The sequence below is a fragment of the Argiope bruennichi genome, chromosome 5, assembly GCF_947563725.1.
Source record: "Argiope bruennichi chromosome 5, qqArgBrue1.1, whole genome shotgun sequence".
Classification (NCBI taxonomy): Eukaryota; Metazoa; Arthropoda; class Arachnida; order Araneae; family Araneidae; genus Argiope; species Argiope bruennichi.
Genome location: NC_079155.1, coordinates 22,180,303 through 22,200,341, shown reverse-complemented (window position 1 = coordinate 22,200,341; position 20,039 = coordinate 22,180,303). Strand labels below are relative to the sequence as shown.

The window sequence follows — 20,039 nt, the reverse complement described above, 5'->3', positions numbered from 1 at the left end:
TACTTCATATTTCCTTCTAAATCGTGGAAGTCATTAGTTTATTGTAAGTTTTGTTAAACAAGTTCTAATTTAAGATGTTATATTTTCTAATTTATCTGTTGAGGTTGCATTCTAATTTATGTTCTCTCTCTCTCTCTTTTTTTTCGTTTTTTCATCTGATCATTAGAATAAAAAAACAATATTAATTCCAGGGAAAAAAAAATGCATCCAGTAATTGTAAGGTGAAGGAATGCAGCAGACAAAGTATGGTACAAGACTCTTTATTCTACACGAAAGAATGAATACAGAGTATAAAACAGAGTCGAAACATACACAAAAACAGCACTTGTTGCCAACATTAGGCAACTGGGACAGCTTAAAGTGCTCAGACAGAACACACGGAATATCAACTCTCAACTTAGAGATTTCGCTCAACAATTACTCTGGACTCGAATGCTGCTTGTCTCGTCTGCGTGCCTCTGGATTTATAGTTTCCGTGGCAGGGCATCGAATACTCCAGAGAAAACGCTGGAGCTCGAGTTCTAATGGAAATATAGCCAGCATTCTTGAATATTCAGACGCCTTCATTTTTGTTCTCAAAGTCGCCACGTTCGTCACCAATAAACTAAGTTACATAATAAAAACTTTTTGCATATGTGAAAACGTCTGCAGCTGATTTTTTTATTTAAATATGACTGATGCATACATTATAAGGGATCCACTTTTATCGTATTCCAGTAGCTACTGGGTATTCCAAAAATGACCGATGGATTTTTGAAAACAAACAAACAACAACGACAAGAAAAAAAGATAAATACGATAAAAATATACTTTTTCCAGCCACCAGTTGGGAAAATAAAGCGATTGTATCCCATCAAATTGCAGATTTAGTTAACTTTGCCTACAGCAGTTGGCACCTCAGATGATCTACATCGGATGTAATTAAAAGGAAGCACTTGAATATCGTACCTTCAAAATTAATTATTTATTTTTGGGACAAGGTGTTTTCTAAGCCATCCGACATAGTTATCCACTTCAGAATGCAAAATGTTCAAAATCATTTGAGAAATAAATTATTTGAGTCATTAGATGCACAGATAAAAAATGTCAATGCTGATTTTTTTTTTTTTTTTTTTACATAATTCTAGATTTTATTACTCATAATCAGCAAAATATTGTAGATAAAGTATGATTTTAAATTAAAGAAAAACCAAAATTGATTCAAAAAGATTTGAATTTCATTATTTTAAACCTTTAACGGTGGCGTAGAGAAAGCGCTATGCACTGATTTGATGATCTTGTTCCAAGTTATCATTAAAATGGTTAAATCTCGTCTAAAACAGTGATAGTCATAACTTCATTGTTGAGACTGTTTTAGTCTCAATTAGCTCAAGATATTGAGCGATATTCCTGTTACGTAAGCATGTTGCCCCACCTCTCACTTGTAATGCCCTCTAGCGGTATATGTAAAAAACCATCAGTCTTTGTAACATCATCGACGAAGCAGCAAGCCGAAAGGCAAGGCTCAAACCAAATCCCGAAAGCGGAGAAACAATAAAATCTTTAAAATACAAAAAAGGTCCGTCATCATTATCGAACCTCTCCAATTCCCCCGATGTTTTTCGATATTCTGAATGCTGGCAAATATTTGAAAGATATCGCAACAAAGTCGTTGGGCATTTTGTGCCAATTGGGATCTCTAAAGTGGAGCCTTCATTATTTGAAACGTTGCTTTATAAATAGGTTGTCGATAAAATTATTAATAAAAATTGGAAATTTAGAGCCTTTAGAGAAGTTTTACAACAGAAAATAAATACCCATCCGTCATTCAATTAGGATTAGAGTAAATATTTTATATAAGTTAATACATAAACTACAATACATTGATATCACAGTTCAAAGAAATCGATAAATCGATTGTATTAGTTTTGTTCGATTATGTTCCTGATGTCAGTCTGCATCAATTCTTTAATAAAGTGCATTTTTTTAACTATAAGTTTCAGGACAAATCCTGGGATAACTCTAGGATGCATATCATTTCTATTTGAATAATTCATTGTTCTTCGGACTCTTTATTCCAATTCTGTAGTATACTTCTTTAGAGTGAAGCCAGCTGTAAGAATTATCGAAAACAATTGTATCTGAAAGAAAATGGAACCTCAATATTAGTGATCTATTTTGTTTACATGAAAAACGGAAAAACATATACAAAACAAATAAAAAACAGTAAAAAGTTAAAGAATATTTATTCTTTTAGTCATGTTGCAGACGATGTGTTGAATTTCAAGAATTTATTATTCGACATTTCTTTCCTACTAAGTGTGTCTCAACAGGATGCATCTCATATATGAGGATAAGAAGCCTTCTTGTAAGTTGGTTATTCATACTTCATATATGAACCTATTGCGGGTGTGGGAACGAGTTACCTTCAATGAAATGACGAGACGCATCTTTAACGGGAAGAAATGTACCGTTTCCTGTAATGAGCCTTAGGATTCAATCTTAGTTTCATATTAAAGACTGTCTTGAAGGCAGTCATAAAACATCCAAGAGAACTAACTGGTAGGCGGGTTAATTCTGACATAGTTTCTTTCTGACGTTTTATTTAACTCCATCTTTTTTATGCATATTATATCCATTTTATTTTGTTATCTAGAAATTATCTTTACCAATTTAACATTGTTACATTAATATTAAAGCCAGCGGGAGTAGTTTCTCAAAATTTCCTTGGTTGAGGCTAAATAAAGGCGTTATCGACCACTCCCGCATAAAATTGTTAATTTTGACCAAAGCCATCAATAACATAAACAAACAATTTTTTTTTGTACATTTGAGAATTTTGCTCTACCTAGAATATTAAAGAAATCAATACTTTTGTACTAATAGCACGACATTGGTAAACAGTGGTTATGTATAATGAATCCATGTCTTGGATTGAGCATTTCTATTCAATCTAGCATACAATTTTCAGCGATTTTTTTGGCGATTAATCGCCGATATGCAGTTAATACACAAGTCTAGAAAATTTTATGTGCATTATGGAAATTTAATACTTATTTCTCCCATATAAAACCAAAATTTGACATAAAATTGTAATTTTAGTCACAACATCACATACCAAATCTTATTTATTGAGTTATTGCATTTTTGAGGTATCGCGCTTACATGCAAGGGAATGTACAATACGACAGATGTCATTCTTCTAATAATTTGGTTCAAAATTTGAAAGAAGTCTGCAAGTTAAATACTAAGCCTTTGAAGTTAAGTTTGCGATATTTGGTGATTATTCTCTAACATATGGTTGATAAATAAAAGTGCACGAAAAACAAATATATATTTGAGACATCTTATAAACTGATTGGAATCACAATTTGGTATAGAACTGCAAATACATTTTCAAGATTATATACCAAATTATACTTATTCTTTCCATTTTTGAATTATTGGATTTACATTCATGCGAAATGGCAGACCAAACGTATCTCAATCTTATGTATCAAACAACAACCGTATGACAACCAAACGTATCTCAAACGTATCAAACGTACGTCACTCTTTCAACGTATTTATTCCTAGTAAGATACGTGTTTATAATAGACATGTTAAATCTACTTATCAAATTTTATCTAACTTTACATTTTATAGCAATTATGTTCACTTGTACACGGAAGTCGGACAGACAGATTTACTCTAGATGGATTTTGTTCAAAATTTGATAAAAATCTTTAAATTTCTTGCAAAGACCAAATTCGCAATTTTAATAAAATTTTTCCAAAAAATTAATAATTCCAATTTTTTTTTTCATAATGATCGGTGCGTCATAAAACAAAATAAATTGTTTTATTCTATTGAACGGCATTTGTTTTTGTGTTAATTTGAATTTAATAAAAGTTTGTCTCTATGTTAATTTTCCTTTTTATTAAATTTCAGTTTTATTCCCATTACATTTAATAATTAACTTGACCAGATACTGATAACTGATATTATTATTATTAATTTATCAATGCGAATGGACTTTGATAAACAATATTTTATCACAATAAATGAAAACTCCATTTTAAATAGCACCTTAATTAAAAAAAGAGAACTTCTTAATAACTACCCTTGTAGAAAAATTATCAAAATCAATCACCGAAATTGGTACAGTTAATGAAACTAAAGTTTATACTGATATTTAATTTTGAGAAAATGATGGTTAGAAGGGGACAGACGATCATTAATTATGTGTTTAGATATCATTAACTTTCAAAGTAAATAAAAAAAATAACAATGATTATGATTCAAGGATTAATTCTTTGATTTTATCAACTATTTTAAATGTATAATTTCTTCTAGATAACGACAAATTCAGTTTTACAATTTTTTGAAAAATGTTAAAGAAGAAGGGGAAAAAAATTAGAATATAAAAATGGAAATCTACTTACATTTGCCTGTTTTTTCACATAGAAAACACCCTTTCTCAGGTTCATCGCTTGTATCTATTCTTTCTTTAGGGATGAGTTCGACAGTTTCAAAGGTTTCCAGGGATTCCCCTCTGAAGAACAAAGAGAAATCGATGTCTCTGTCCTTTGTTTCAAATTCCCACTCGAGATACGATTCCTTCTCTTCCACCTGGACAGTTATTTCTTCTTTGGAGAATGGCAACACAGTGAGTTTTTCAACATCAGACTGTAAAACTAATTCTCTGTTTCTTCTTTGTTTTTGGTAAGTTTTGGGAATGGGTTGACCACGAATGATCTTTCAAGGAAAAAACAACAACGAAAATATATTATTATTTTTTAAATTATTGAAAAAAGATCAACATATATTTTTAAACATATCAATATATCATTGAGACGTAATAATTAGAATTTTTAAGTGTTTTATTTTTAATTCAGAAATGAAAATAGATATAAAGAGTACTGTCGAAATCTTTACATTGTTTGGAAAAAATTTTTGACTCTACAAAATTGCATCATTTGATTTTTTTTCTTTTTTAGATCAGTAATATATGCAAAAATGTCAAAAATCAGAATTTCTGTTTCCTTCCGCTTTTTGGAGTTAAATAAGATGTACAAATCGCCGAATAGACTCATGGGAGTTCTGATGCACATGAAGAAGGAGCAATTAATGCTTCAAATTACCTGTCTTCATTTTTTTCATGTTTCAAATAAAATAACAATGTATTACAATCCAATTTTAACAAAACTGATTTTTTAAGAAATAAATTTGTAAATTTAAAATTAATTGAAACATTGCAAATGAATTATTACTCAACTTTGTTTGAGCCATGTGTCATAAATCATTTACTACTCTTACCTTTATCTTTGTTTTAAATTAGCGCTTTCTTTTAATATAATAATTTCTTTTTTTTACCAGCAATTTTCCAAAATTATTTAATACCTCAATTTTTTTGTTTATTATAAGCCATGTGTCATAAATCATTTACTACTCTTACCTTTATCTTTGTTTTAAATTAGCACTTTCTTTTAATATAATAATTTCTTTTTTTTACAGTAATTTTCCAAACTTATTTAATATCTAGATTATTTTTGTTTATTATTACGTAATTTGAAAATGGATTAAATTTTTACACAACAACAAAACTACTGTTGAAAATTATGCAAAAATGTATTTTAAAAAATATCGAAATTCGATATTTGAGGAAAACCAATGCAGAATATTTTTTTTTCCTTGGAGTTAAAAAATACAAAAAAAAGCTATTAATTTGTCTTTATTCTATTTCGTCTTTTAAGCCTAGGTGTATTTTAAGGTTCGTTTGTTTAATAGAATAAACAAAGAATACCAAAATGCCAACAATTTGATAAATTTAATTCAACATTTGATAAAGGTCCATATTTTAAATGTTCAAAATCTGCACCAAATTTCCTTTATCGATTTCATTTACTCCGTTTTTTTGTTATAGCATTTAAATAAAACCCAAATTTTGATGCTTAACTGCACTTTAGACGCTAAATAAGGATACCAGATTTCATCCATATAGTTTTCTTTTGCTATCGATTTCACCTGTACTCAGATAGTAAGCAGGCAGGCTAGAATTTCTTTAAATGGAATTGGTTAATTTTTTTTTCAAAAATCTATGAGTTTGATGTAATTAAATTCCAAATATCATCCCACTAGTTTAAAAAATATTTAAATTATATTATTCTCAGATTAAAACGTATTCTAAAATGTGTTTTTCACATTCAGCTGAGATAACAATACTGTCTTTTTCATACATTTCGTACATATCACTGACTCTCCGACCAGCTCGAACGCATACGGATAAAGAAAACCGAATGACCGGATCTCCGCAACGGCAACATTGACTGGAACTGTGCTTGAATCCTAAGGGCCATCACCGGCCACGGTGCAACTTTTCCCGAAGGAAGTAAGTCCCATCATCGATGGGAAGAGCCAGATCCCCCATCTATTTATGTACCTATCAGGGTGTGGCGAGCTCCAATCACCATACCAGAAGCAACTCATCCGTTTTTCGAGGTGCTCCGACAGGGAAAGGGGGGGGGGGATTCGTATATGAGTAAGTGAAACCTGTCCCATATTTTAATTTGCTTATGGAACTGATTCATCGCTGATTCGGAAAGATATTTCATATTAAGGTGAATACTCACAAAGGATTTGCAGAATGGATTTCCGTCCGGATCTCTCTTGTTCCCTCCGAGATAAGCTGGCAAGTCATCCGCCTCGATAAATTCCAACAAGGTTTCCTTCCAACCGTCTGGATGAAAATTCATGGAATAATTATTAATTTAATGAAAAGAATTTACTATTTCCATATATTATATTTGAGAAAAAAGTCATAAAATACATGTTATGTATGACATAAAATATTGTTTTGTGTAAATACTTCTATATCTTTGAGAACTAGAAGTTATGAAAGCCATATCTGTTGTTGCACATCACTAAGAATAGAAGATGTACACTGAAAAGCCGGTAAAACTGGTATAGCAGGTCGTATGCAAATAATGGAGGTGTTCAACCAATCAGCGTAACCCGAAGTTGTTGACAGTGTATATATAAGACAATGGATGTGTGAGGAGGTTATTACATCGATTCTTGCTGATAAAATGGCAGGCTATCATGATGTAAGTGATTTTTCAACGGGGACTAATTGTCAGCGAACGAGAGATGGGGCACAGCATTCCGAAGTAGCGATGGAATTTGGATTTTCATGCACGCCCATTTCAAGGATGTACATCGAATATCAGTTTTCCGGGAAAATTTAAAATCTCGACAGCAGTGCTGCCGCAAAAAGACCTTGACAGAACAGGATCATCGTAGCTGAAAAGAATCGTCACACGAGATAGACGTTCAACGCTTCCTAAAATTGCTGTGGATTTGAATGTACGCCCATCAACAAGTGTCAGTATACGTCAGTATACGTATTGTGTGTAACATACCCTAATTGATATAGAATTTCGCTGCCGCTGGCCAATTCTTGCACCGTTGTTGACTCAGTGGTACAAAACTCTGAGCCTCGCCTTGGATCACCAGCATCGTCAACGGACTCTTACTGATTGGGGAAACTTTGTCTGGTCTGACGAGTCACATTTCAAATTATATCCAGTGGATGGTCGTGTGTGGGTGTGGAGAAATGAATCCTTGTATCCCTCATGCCTCCCATGAATCTTTGTATCCCTCATGCCTCCCATGAATCCTTGTATACCTCATGCCTACAAGGAATTGCTTGAGCTGATGGTGTCTCTGTGATAGTATGGAGTGTGTACAGTTGGCATGAAATGGGACCCTTGATACGTATGGAATTGACCATGACAATCAGCGGTACATTTACATCCTTTCTGACCACCTGTATACATTCATGCAATGTGTATAATCCGACAGGCTTGGACAATCAATTCTAACCGGCTATACGCCAATCCACAGTCTATAGTAGCTATCGAGTGGCTTGAGGAGCACTCTTCTGAATTTCGCTCCCTCTCTTGGCCACCTAATTCCCCTGACATGAACATCATCGTGCATATCTGGGATGTTTTGCAATATGCTGCCTTTAGGAGATCTTCACCACTTCGCACTCCTATAACTTTGTGGACTTTCCCTAGGAATCATGATGTGAACTGTCTACAGAATATCTATACAAATTAGTTGAATCCTTGCCATGTCATGTTGCCGCACTTCTGTGTACTCGTGGGGGCTCTACATGATATTATATTGGTGTACCAGCTTTCCTGGTACTTCAGTGTATATCAAGTCTATGAAATTATGCACCCTGAAAAATTCCAATATAAACAATGGATCCTGGCTGAAGATACACAGACAAATAACAATGTGAAATCTCAGGTGAAGCTTCTTTCGTAAATCATTTGGGTCAGACTTAGTCATAACATCTGGGGCACCCGTAAAACATTTGTGGCAGTCATATGTAAAGTTGATCCAGAAATGCATTCCAATTGATCTTTGCGCGTTTGTTTTTTTCAAATTTCAGTAAAATCCTTTTTCAAATCTGTGTAAATTATCAAAGAAAATAATTATAAAAAGTAAATTTGGAATTTGGTTTTGACTAAACTGCATGATTTCAAAATCATTAATTGCTTAAGATTTGACTTACTTGTGTATTAAAGAGGGCGACCATGGGGCTTTGGAGAACCGCAGTACTTTTCTTTTATCAAAACACAAAGAAAATAGCATTTGTGCTAGAAATTTGAATAAAAATTTCATTATAAACAATTTAATATTGAAATGCGTGTAGGTGTATCGAGTTTCAGAAGCTCAATCATCTGTTTTATCTCATGAGCCAAAAAGTAAATTTCCGAAACATTTGCGGTCACCAAAGGACCTTGGTTGCAGCTACTGTTATATCAAAATTTCTCTATTGTGAAAATATTTTTCTGTAATCTGTTTCAGAAAAATTCAGGCATCATTGGATATTAATTATTTTCTCCTAAAAATTGCTTTTCCAATTTGGAATTGTAGTCAGTAAAGAATAATTTAAATTTTTCAAAATGAATGAAAATATCGTCTTTATCGATTTCGAACGTTTCACTACAAAATATCGTGGAATAAAAATGTTTCGATTTGATTCGCATGGATTGATTGCATCTGCCTGTTGCATCATGTGTAAGAGGCTTTTAGATCTTAGAATTTACAGAAAGAATGTCAATCTGAAAAATTCTCATTCTAATAAAAGCATAAAGAAAAATTCTGTTTTGCAATTAATTGCAAGAAAATGAATTCCTTTTTATCATGAATATTATACACAAGGGGAGGCACGCGGTTGAAATCTGATATTGGGATGAGATTTTGTATAATGATAATATACATTTAGAATGTTCATTCAATAAAATATTAAAACGCAATGTCCAGTCAATGTCGAGAAAATGGTCCTCAAACTTTTGGTCGAATGCTGATGCTACCCGTTCCTATGATCCCAATGGCATGGTTGTCTAGGTAACTGTCTCGTAAGCGGAAGGTTAGGGTTCGAACTTGGCTAGGATTTTTTTTTTCTTTTTTAATAACTTTTATTCAATTAAAAATTTACAAATACTCTTAATTAATATGTTTTTAGTTTTTTTTTCATCCAAAATAAATATTTACTATCGAAATCCATAATAATAAATTTAAAATTTTAAAAGAAAAAAATTATAAATACAGATGCATTTTTTAAACAAAATAAAATTATTTAAATTTAATTGACTATTTACAGATAGTTTTAATTAATAGGCTACTTATTTTTATGCAAGGAAGATTGTTTATTCTTTTGATACTTAAATTTTAATTTTATATTTAAAGAATAGTAATACATATAACATAAATCATGATAATTTTTAATTATAAATACACACATCGTAAAAAAATTGTTCAATATTTCTAAAAAATTATCCGATATGCATTTTATTTCGATTATACAGGGTGTTTATAAAGTCCCGGACCCATTTTGATGTTTAATAACTCATAAAATAATAAAGATAGATTAAAATTAATAACATAAATGGTTAAATAGACTCAAAAAGTTTCATGACCCTTGTCAATGAACTTCCACGTGTGCCCCCTTCGTCGCAAGGAGAATATCAAGTCGATAGTCCATTTCACGCCAGGTAGCGGCAAGCACGTCGGCATCCACAGAGCCATTTGCGCACATTATGGCGATTAACAATGCCAGAAACATGAAAGGATGCTTCATCGGAGAACATTATGCTCTTCAGAAAATCAGCAGCATCTTCTATCCTCCTTAGCATATCTGTTGCAAAGGCCATCCTCCTAGGCCTATCGTTCGGTTTCAAAACTTTAACAATTTGAACTTTGTATGCATGCAGTCTTAATTTTTTCTTAATAACCTTGTACACCGTCGAAATTGGCTTATCCAATTATGTTGCCGCTGATCTCACAGATATTCTAGGATTGTGTAAAAATGTCTCTCTGACACGCTCAACATCAAAATCACTTGTGCAAGGACGTCTGGAACGTTTCTTATCTTCGATACTTCCAATTTCTAGAAAATTCTTTTTCCACCGCGAGATGCTGTTTTTGGAGGGAGGATCTTTTTGGTAAATTCTTCTGAAATTTCTCTGTGCTTGCACTATCGATTTCATTTCTATGAACCACCATAAAATCTGTGCTTTCTCTTGTGGTGTATGCATTCTCTTTAATATCCGCTCGAATAAAACATCACATACAAAAGTACTACATGGAACAAACACATCAAAAGTAAACATAACATTGCAATAGTTGCCAAAAACAAAAGAGAGAAAAATGCAATCAATAAGCAGACAATATTTAGAAAAGTACAGATATTTAGACTGGAAAATGAAATTATCTGAAATTAACCACACGCGTAGACGATATTTACAAAAGTAAGAATATTCAAACCTGAAAAGGAAAATATATGAGTTATTCCATCAATAAATGCCATAAGTGTGTTTATATCTTTATTATTTTGTGAGTTATTAAACATCAAAATGGGTACGGGACTTTATAAACACCCTGTATATAAGAATCAGAATGGTAACTATTGTAAAAACATTGGAAACAAAATATCTTTCGACATCTTGCACAACTGATAAATGATGATTGTCCACAAGAGCAAGGTTTCTTTAAGAGATATGCGGGAAAACAAACTTCATTTGCATTAAAAATATGGAATATTAAATATATTAAATATTTGCATCTTTCATCAGAAAGTTAGGCAGAATACAATGCATACCTCATCATCTTATTAAAAATTGGTGGTGAGAATTGATAGTGTACATTATCTTCTCAAGAATTTATTTCTTGCTAATATTCGATTAATTAAGAATTTTGTATACACTTAATACGCTTTGAACCGTCTGCCTACGCATTCAATAAATTAAAACCTGCTCTCTACTATTTCTTTTGATTACTGCAATTGAGGGTGTTTTCTTACATATTTAACAAATATCAGATACTCCTTTCAATTTTTGATATAAATACAGCTTCGTTGAATTGTATTTATATCAAAAATTGAAGGGAGCAGCTGATAATTTATTATTATTAAAATCCAAGAAATTGAAAATTAAGTGTTTGAAAATGATGCAAACAAGTTAAATTATCTGTGGCCATTAATGTTACATTTTTAATTATTTTTCCTTTAAACATTAAATTATCATTTAAGTATCAAAAGAATAAACAATTTTCCTTACATAAAAATAAGTAGCCTATTAATTAAAACTATATGCTTATAGACAATTAAATTTAAATAATTTTATTTTGCTTAAAAAAGGCATTGTATTTATATTTTTTCTTTTAAAATTTTAATTTTATTATGTATTTTTATAATACAGTACACTCCCGATTATCCGCGGAATTGGGTGGCGCGGATAACAAAAATCGCGGATAATCCGAAAAAAGCTAAAAACGGGTATAGCAAAAAAGAAAACAGTCATTCCAACTTTGAAAAATCGTTTTATGTACAATAAAACGTAAAATAAAAGGCGGGAAATGTTTAACTAATGGTTAATATTTTAGTATATCACTCAAAACTAACCTAAAATGCATTTTGTTAATGAAAACAGAAAAGTGCTTTGTACTTACGAGAGGCGTCAAGGATACACAGAAAAATTAATACATATGTACTTTTTTAATACTGTAATATATTATGTAATTACAAAAGCATAACTGTAAAACTGCACCTTTTTGAAAAAAAATCAGTAAAAAAAAAAAAAAAAACATTGTGCGGCAGGCGCGGATAACCCGCCTGCGGATAATCGGGAGTCTACTGTAAATATTTATTTTGGATGAAAAAAATTAAAAACATATTAATTAAGAGTATATGTAAATATTTAATTGAATACAAGTTATTAAAAGAGAAAATTCCTAGCTAGGTTCGAACAGACCCTGATTCCGCATTAACCTTCCATAATGACCTTCTCCAAATGAGATGGACCTAGACAACAAAGCCATCGGGATCATCGAGACGGGAGTGAAGTTATCAGTATATAAGCTTTCCTAAATGTTTGAGGACCATTTTCTCGAAATTGGCTGGCCATTCCATTTTAATATTTTCATGATTTACATTCTAAATGCATACTATCATTATACTAAATCTCATACCGATCTCAGATTTCAACCCCGAGCCTTCCTCTTGACAGACAAAATTATGCGAAGTGAGGAATCTAATGAAAAATTAAAATTGGTTTGAATTTCAATCAAAATCTAAGATAAAAAAACATATTTGAATTTAACAAAGAGCCTTTTATTAAAAGTAAAGAGAGGCATTTTACAGTCATGTGAAAATAGTTTCAGTGTAGTAACATAATAATAAGGTCTAGGTAAAAAAACGGTAGAAACTTTTTACCTTTTATGAAATACAAATCAATCTTGACATTTTTTTCTTATTGAACCCTACTTTTCATGAAGTATTTGTCACTTTTATTCTTTAGGTTTCAGCAGAGTTGTATATATAATGCCATACCAAAATCTTGCAAAAACGGGATGAAAACTGCAAAGAGTTGGTTGAGAAATTTTGGAGAACCTATCATACAACCCTGAATCGGCCCATTTTGATTTTCAGGAACTATGAAAGATTCCACGGAAAACAGAAGTTTAACTTGGGCGACGACTTCAAATGGGCCGACGGCGTTCTATGAGACAGGATCCAACATAAACAAATACAACATGAATTGAAGTTGTAACGAAAAATAATAAATTGGTAAGGCTTTCATTTCTCATACATTGCATTTGTTGATATTGTGTAAAAATTATGTGAATTCCTTATTGACAATTCTTCATATATAACAAGATTTTAACAATTTCTGATTCAATATGAAATAATATTAATGAAATACACTACCTGTGCCGTAGATTCGAATTTTTTGAATGACTGTGATGGGAAGAATTGGTTTCAATATAGCAAATAGCCATGTGAAATAGGCGGGAGCTAAAAATGGCAAGGAAATAACAAGTCAAAAATATAAATTAAAATTCATTTAATTAATAGACGGGGGCTAAAAATAGCAAGGACATAACAAGCAAAAACATGTAAATTAATTAAAATTCATTTAATATAATTTGAAAATATGATATTAAATATGGAAAATAGTGAAATGATATATAATACATATCCCAAGCTTATTATTGTAAGAAGATTACCTCAAATTCATCAAAATCAAGGATAAGAGATTCCAGATATCATTCAAGATTTATGATTTATTAAAAACTAGCCGCCTTTGGCGACCAGCAGGTTCGCCAATCTTAATGTTCGTTTAAATTTTAATATTTAAATAGGTTGAACCGGAGTTTAACCCCCTTCTTCGCCAAGATGCGATAACGCTCCAAAGTTGGCAATCTTTATTATGCACTATAATTGAACATCTGCTCCTTTGCTTTTGAACATTTCGCAAGGCCGTTGTTGGCGATTTTTAAAAATTTCGCCAAGCAGGGGGTTAAACACCGGTCTTACCACTAAATATTTTACGCAATTCCAACTTTAATAGATTCTTCAGCAAAATATTTTAAAACTTCAAATTTTGAGAGTCATATAATTCACTCATAATATTATAAAGGCCTTCCGTCATAGCGTGATATGTATCTCTCTCATTTTCTGTTACCCCTCATAGAAATTATGCTTTAAATTAAAGTGTAAATGATTAACCTGCAATTAATATAATAATATTTTTTACTGAAACAAAGCATTTTTTTTAATAATATGATTACTGATAATAGAGTCACTGAGCGTTTAAACTTTATGGGCACTAAAGAATATCTTTCTTAATTTATGTAATATCTCAAGAATTTGTCAACAAAAATTTCTCAGATTCATCATGAACAGATCGATTCATTAACAATGTTTCATTTTAAATGCATCAAACACTAAGAAAATAAAATGAATCGTTTAAAATAATCGGTCGAAAACAGGTTTAAAAAAACTACTTAAAAAACGATGTACTTAAAACTATAAGCATATACAAAAAAGTATATAACTAACATAAATACAATTTAATTACAAAAGCATGCAACTAACCTAAAAATAATTTGAATCATTGAAAACAGGTTAAAAAAAACTACTTAAAAAACGATGTACTTAAAACTATAAGCATATTTAAAAAATATATAACTAACATAAATACAGTTTACTTACAAAAGCATGCAATTAACCTAAAAGTAATTTTAATCATCCGTTGATAACGGTTGTCATGGCAACAATCAGAATGCGCATGCGTGAATTTTCTTCGCCACTTACGGTAACGCAAATGCGTGAATTTTTCTACGCCAGTTGGGGTAACGCTATGCAGATTAGACATTTTTAATTTCCTTTATTCTGTGTTATTTTAATTCAAAAGTACTTCAGAATGAATCTGAAACATGGATTAATTAACAATGTTTCATTTTAAATGCATAAAATATTAAGAAAATAGACAGAATCGTTTGAAATAGTCCGCCGAAAAATGTTAACCCTAGACTTATTACTGTTGGGAGAAAAAAAAAACTAAAGCCTTACTCATTTGGCGGTGGGGAAAATGGAAGATTTTTTTTTTGGCGGAAAAGTTGGTGGTGGGTAAAATGGAAGATTTTTTTGGCGGGAAAGTTAGTTTTTAATTAATAATTAAAATTCTAATTAAAATTTCAAAAAAAGGGTCCCCAGGTGCACATTCCCGACCTCTAAGGTATACATGTACCAAATTTGATAGCTGTATGTCAGATGACCTGGCCTGTAGAGCGCCAACACACAAACACACACACACACACACACACACGCACACACACACACACACACACACACACACACACACACACACACACACACACACACACACACACACACACATTGAGCTTTATTATAAGTATAGATAAAAAATAAAAGTACCAACAATTATAAGCATAGATATTTTTATTTTTTATTTGTAAAATATTTCACTATTCAGAAAATCTATTATGATGCAAGGTAAAAACACCACATAAGTTAATAACAAATAGGAAAAATCGGGCAGCATTGTTATTAAATGACCTTGCAGGAAGGTACTAAAGGAAACCAGCCAGAGTGGTCTTTACGAATCCTTCTGGCATAGTATCGAATGAATGTGTTATCCAACTTCTCCAGGCATGTGGATCTTGATTTCGGCATAAACACGACGTGTTTCAGATTTTTATTTTCAGAGTTCAGCCAACAAGAGTTTTGTGTTTCTTAATTTAATGAAGACAATAAAATGCTCCTTTTTGTCCACAAATAGGAAACAAAATTTGAAACAGAACTACAATTTTAGTGAAAAAAAATTACATGCCAATCTTTATTCATCTAAGTCGCTACTTTTTTGTGTAACCATGTTAGTACTGGTGATTAAATTTTCGACAGATTAAGTTCAAAATTTGATTTAAAAAATGTACAATTTAGATACTAAACATGCTTTCTAACTTTTATTTATTTAATTTAATGTGACTTAGTATTAACTATTTTATATGCATGCAATCATACCGCAAGGCAGTTAGTCCATACCTTGATAGATTTGTTTCCAAATATAATACGCATTTGCAGTTTAGATCTTAAATCTGTATACTTAATTTAATCTATATACTGATTAATGTTTCGTAGTCATATTTTGCATGTGTACTAGGCCTATTACTCCGACAGGCTTACTGTTATTGGATTTCGTTCAAGATTTGACAGAATTCTAGAATTTTGTCGCTTTTAGATATCAGAATTCATCTGTCTATCTTAATTATTTTATCTGATTTTCTAATAGACACACATAATTCCAAATAATGTTTTATTTTCACACTTGACAGTTCCTGAAATCTCTATTTCGTATTTTTTGATTATTACAACATTTTTTTTTGAATACCAGGAAGTTAAAAGAGCACAGGTTAGCACCAGAGTCCCAAATACCATCTTGTGTACACAAAGTTCTTCTGGAATGTTGTTGTGTTGTGACTTATGGCACCTTACAAGCCTACTGTCAGTTATCTACCAGCGATTTAAGTCGAGTGAGCGTCTCTTGTTTTTATAGTAGCGCCATCTAGAACCAAGAGTACGACTTAGCTATACACGTGTCACAACCCTTTTTACGAGGTGGACTTCATTCATTCATTTCATTCATTCCACCACAAATCGTAATTTAGTCATGAACCAGCGAACAATCACCTCTGATCCAGTAGCCACAGGGGTATTACTATCGACATGGAGGACTTTGTGACCACGACAGATTTATATGTGTGCCAGCCACCACACACACATAGAGTCTTCCGCCGGTTGGGTTCGAACTCACAACCGATGCGAGTTAAACGCCGTACAAACCAGGCTATCCAGTCCTTTCACCTGGAACGTAAACAATAGAACCGGAATAACCAAAAACGTTTTCTTCTGGATTAGTAATATTATTAGATTTTTTTGACATTTAATTGCCCTGAGATTCTATAGGCCACCATCGATGTTTTGCCACATTAAAAAAAATATCAGTATAGTAAAAGTATTCCTCCTTATTTTTTAAAAATATTTTCAGATAACTGATCCATCTACAGGAAAAAACTTTGTTAAGAATTAGTTAGAATGATATAGCAGAAGATATTTAGAAATATAACAATCTTACCATTTATGATCGTTATAGTGTGGAGATATTCGGGATAATTATCCAAAAATGTCTTCATAATGTGAATTATTATCTGCAAAACTGAAAAGTGACAAAAAAAATTAAGACAAAACAAAGCCTACATTTGCTAAACAATTATTTCAATCTAGAGAACTAGAGAAAAACAAGAAACTAAGAAATTCTGAATTCCGAAATATGAATAATTTCGTTCTTAGAAATTTAGACAATTAAAAATTCATAAATTTAAAAGAATCAAAATTCTGAAATTTCAATTATTCAATTTTAAGAAATACATGAAATACATAGGCTTTACTATTGTCGTATAAAAATAAGCAGCAAGCTGGATCTCTCATAAATAGTTTTTAAATTAGAAATTTAAATTAATTTAATTCTAGTACAAGAGAAAAAAAAATTCAAATAATCATATATATATATATATATATATATATATATATATATATAAGCTTTTAGAATTACTGTGGAATTATGGAATGAATGAATTTAGAATTTAGAAAATGAATTTAGAAATGAATTTAGAATGAATTTAGAAAAACTAAAGAATTCTGGGATTAAAGAACTTGGGGTCATATTAAATTCATGCTCATGAAGATGTTAATGCATTAAAGTTTCGTATTAATGTGCTTTGTCAGTTCACTATTATAGCAAAACCACTCCATAGAATTCGATTCCAAAAGCGATTTCGATTTTTTTTTTTCATTTTACTGACAAAAGAAATTTTTTAATTAACTCATCTTTATGTAAAGGACATTGTTGTTGTTTCATTTTTATTACTTCTGGATGGTTCCTATTTATTTCTTGAAGAACACATGTGATATTTATACATTTGTTTTCACTTTTTCCTTAGAAATGAATTTTTATTTTGACCAGAATGAGTGTAAAAGATCTTGATTTACTTGATTTATTCTCTCTAAATTCAATCAGAGATGAATTGAAAATGCAACTGCAGGTTATTGAAAATGTTTTTTAAAAGTGCTAAACCGAAAGAACGAACTAATTAAATGAACTTGTACTAAAAATTTTAGGAAAACAATATACGGACGAACTTATGTAATATATATATATATGAGGAAAAAAATATTATCATGTCTAAATCTGATGCTAAGTCTAAGATCTTTGAAATGAATCCTATTGCAAAAATATATTAAATAATGTTTTATAAAAAAGAACCAAATTTCGTGGTCATAGGAAAATGACTTTTATGACAAAAGATCCAGTTTGTGCTGCACAACTGTTGAAAAGAGCCATGAATATATCTATAATACCTGTCACAACGGACGCAAAAGAAAAAAAAAGCACAAGAGACAAATTAGCAAAAGATATATCAGTTTAGAAATCAGCAAGCTCATGATACTCTAAACCTGTTAAAACATTCTTTGTAATTGATGCAATTTCTTCTGCAGTTGAAGAAAGAAATAATTAAATAATTTATCATGGCAAATATAATATATTGTTACGAAATTTCCCGGGTTCGTTTGGATAGAGGGAGTTATATGGTGTGGAGAACGCTCAATCACCAGGCGGCAGTAGAAAATAAAGCAACGACGTTTATTTACACGAAGACACACAAGACAGGACAAAGACGACAACTATATACAGCATAGAAGACGATTATCTTCAGCCGAGACGTGCAACAACAACAGCATACACAGCAGCATATAACAAGATAGACCGACAGTAGCGCACAGCTTAGTTCAGCACTAGCTTCACTCCGTCGCTGCTCCGCTTATCTCTGGAAGGCTAGTTTTTTTTTACTGTCGATTCCGACTACTCTTCGACTCTTGTAGGTCTTAGGAGGCGGGCTAGAAGCCTCTCAACCAATCAGGAACGTTCGAGGCGTATCTTCGTTCCTACTGGACGGATCGGGAAAATTCTCGATGTTTCGGGTATAATCCGTTTTGGCGCCAAAGTCGCCAAATTCGTCTCCAAGTCGGCAAATGGTTGCCAAGTTTGTCGCCAAGCTCTGTGACCTCCCATGGAACCTACTGTGCTGGAAAGCTGCATCGCAGATTCGTAACAATATATATATATATAAAAAGAAGTAGTCGACAACTAAGCGACATTGCTACAGTTAAATACAAAAAAGAAGTTTGTAATAGAATAAAATTCTGCATATATAATATTCGGTAATTTACTTTTCATGTTCGCAGCTTTTGCATAGGTTAGTTCATCAAAATCGTAAATTGGTGTTAATATAGGTTTTCCAAGTTGATAACGCTTCTGAAAAAAGAACACATACATAAAATATAATTTATTTACAAAATAATATATCAGAAAAATATAAAAATAAATATAAATATAACAAAATATGTAAGAATAAAAATAACAAATAAAGTGAAAATTATAGGAAAACCGGAGTAAAGAAAAAAGAATGCTTAAAGACATTAAAAATGAGGAGGGAGGTATAGAAAACCCATATCACCTAATATATTGTCGCATGCCATATCTATAAAATTCTTTGAAGAAAGTGGTGTGTAGTTCTGGTACATATATATAAATTTATTTAATCGAGTGCAAGTAATCTAGAACACCCTCTCTAAACTTCCTGACCACACTAGCCTTCTGGGTCAAGACCACCAACAAAAAAAACACGAAAAACACAAGCGGACGCGTTGGCCCTTTTGAAGAAACTTCGAAAAAAGAAGAAAGAAAAATACTTTTTTTTAAGAACTAGAAAATCATCAGAACTTAGATAACAGCTGTGACTCTTCTGTAATAAAATAAATAACGTTGTTGTGTATTAAGTAGATTTTTCAAGGTCTATTCTGTAGATCATTTTTAGAATTCATTGTATAGTTTTAGAATAATTTTGAAAACATGAAAAACACCCATTTCACTTCACTTTTTTCAACAAGTAAACGAAGTTCGTTTTTAAATTGGAAGAAAAAATTCGAGTAGACTTATTAGTCTCTGAAGTGATTGTAGCAATATAATTGGTTTTTATTGATTTAAAATTTCCGACAGGTTGGTCTATGCCAAGGAAATAAGTTGCAATTAATTTTCTATTCCCAACCCCCAACCCCCCGAAAGAAAAATAGGAAAGCATAT

At 31.5% G+C, this 20,039-nt stretch overlaps 1 protein-coding gene across 4 annotated transcripts in view; it reads right to left on the bottom strand.

Annotated features, from left to right (window-relative positions):
* Positions 1–257: 257 nt before the first annotated feature.
* Positions 258–20,039, bottom strand: part of LOC129968752 (retinal-binding protein-like) — a 50,095-nt gene continuing 30,313 nt past the window's right edge. For all 4 annotated transcript variants that reach the window (XM_056082970.1, XM_056082968.1, XM_056082969.1 and 1 more), the window contains 6 exons: positions 19,127–19,211; positions 16,974–17,054; positions 13,244–13,330; positions 6,591–6,697; positions 4,404–4,716; positions 258–2,120 (listed from right to left, as the gene is read on the bottom strand). In XM_056082970.1, the coding sequence (XP_055938945.1) occupies positions 2,020–2,120; positions 4,404–4,716; positions 6,591–6,697; positions 13,244–13,330; positions 16,974–17,054; positions 19,127–19,211 (774 nt within the window). In that variant the 3' untranslated portion in view covers positions 258–2,019. The remainder of the gene's footprint in view (positions 2,121–4,403; positions 4,717–6,590; positions 6,698–13,243; positions 13,331–16,973; positions 17,055–19,126; positions 19,212–20,039) is intronic.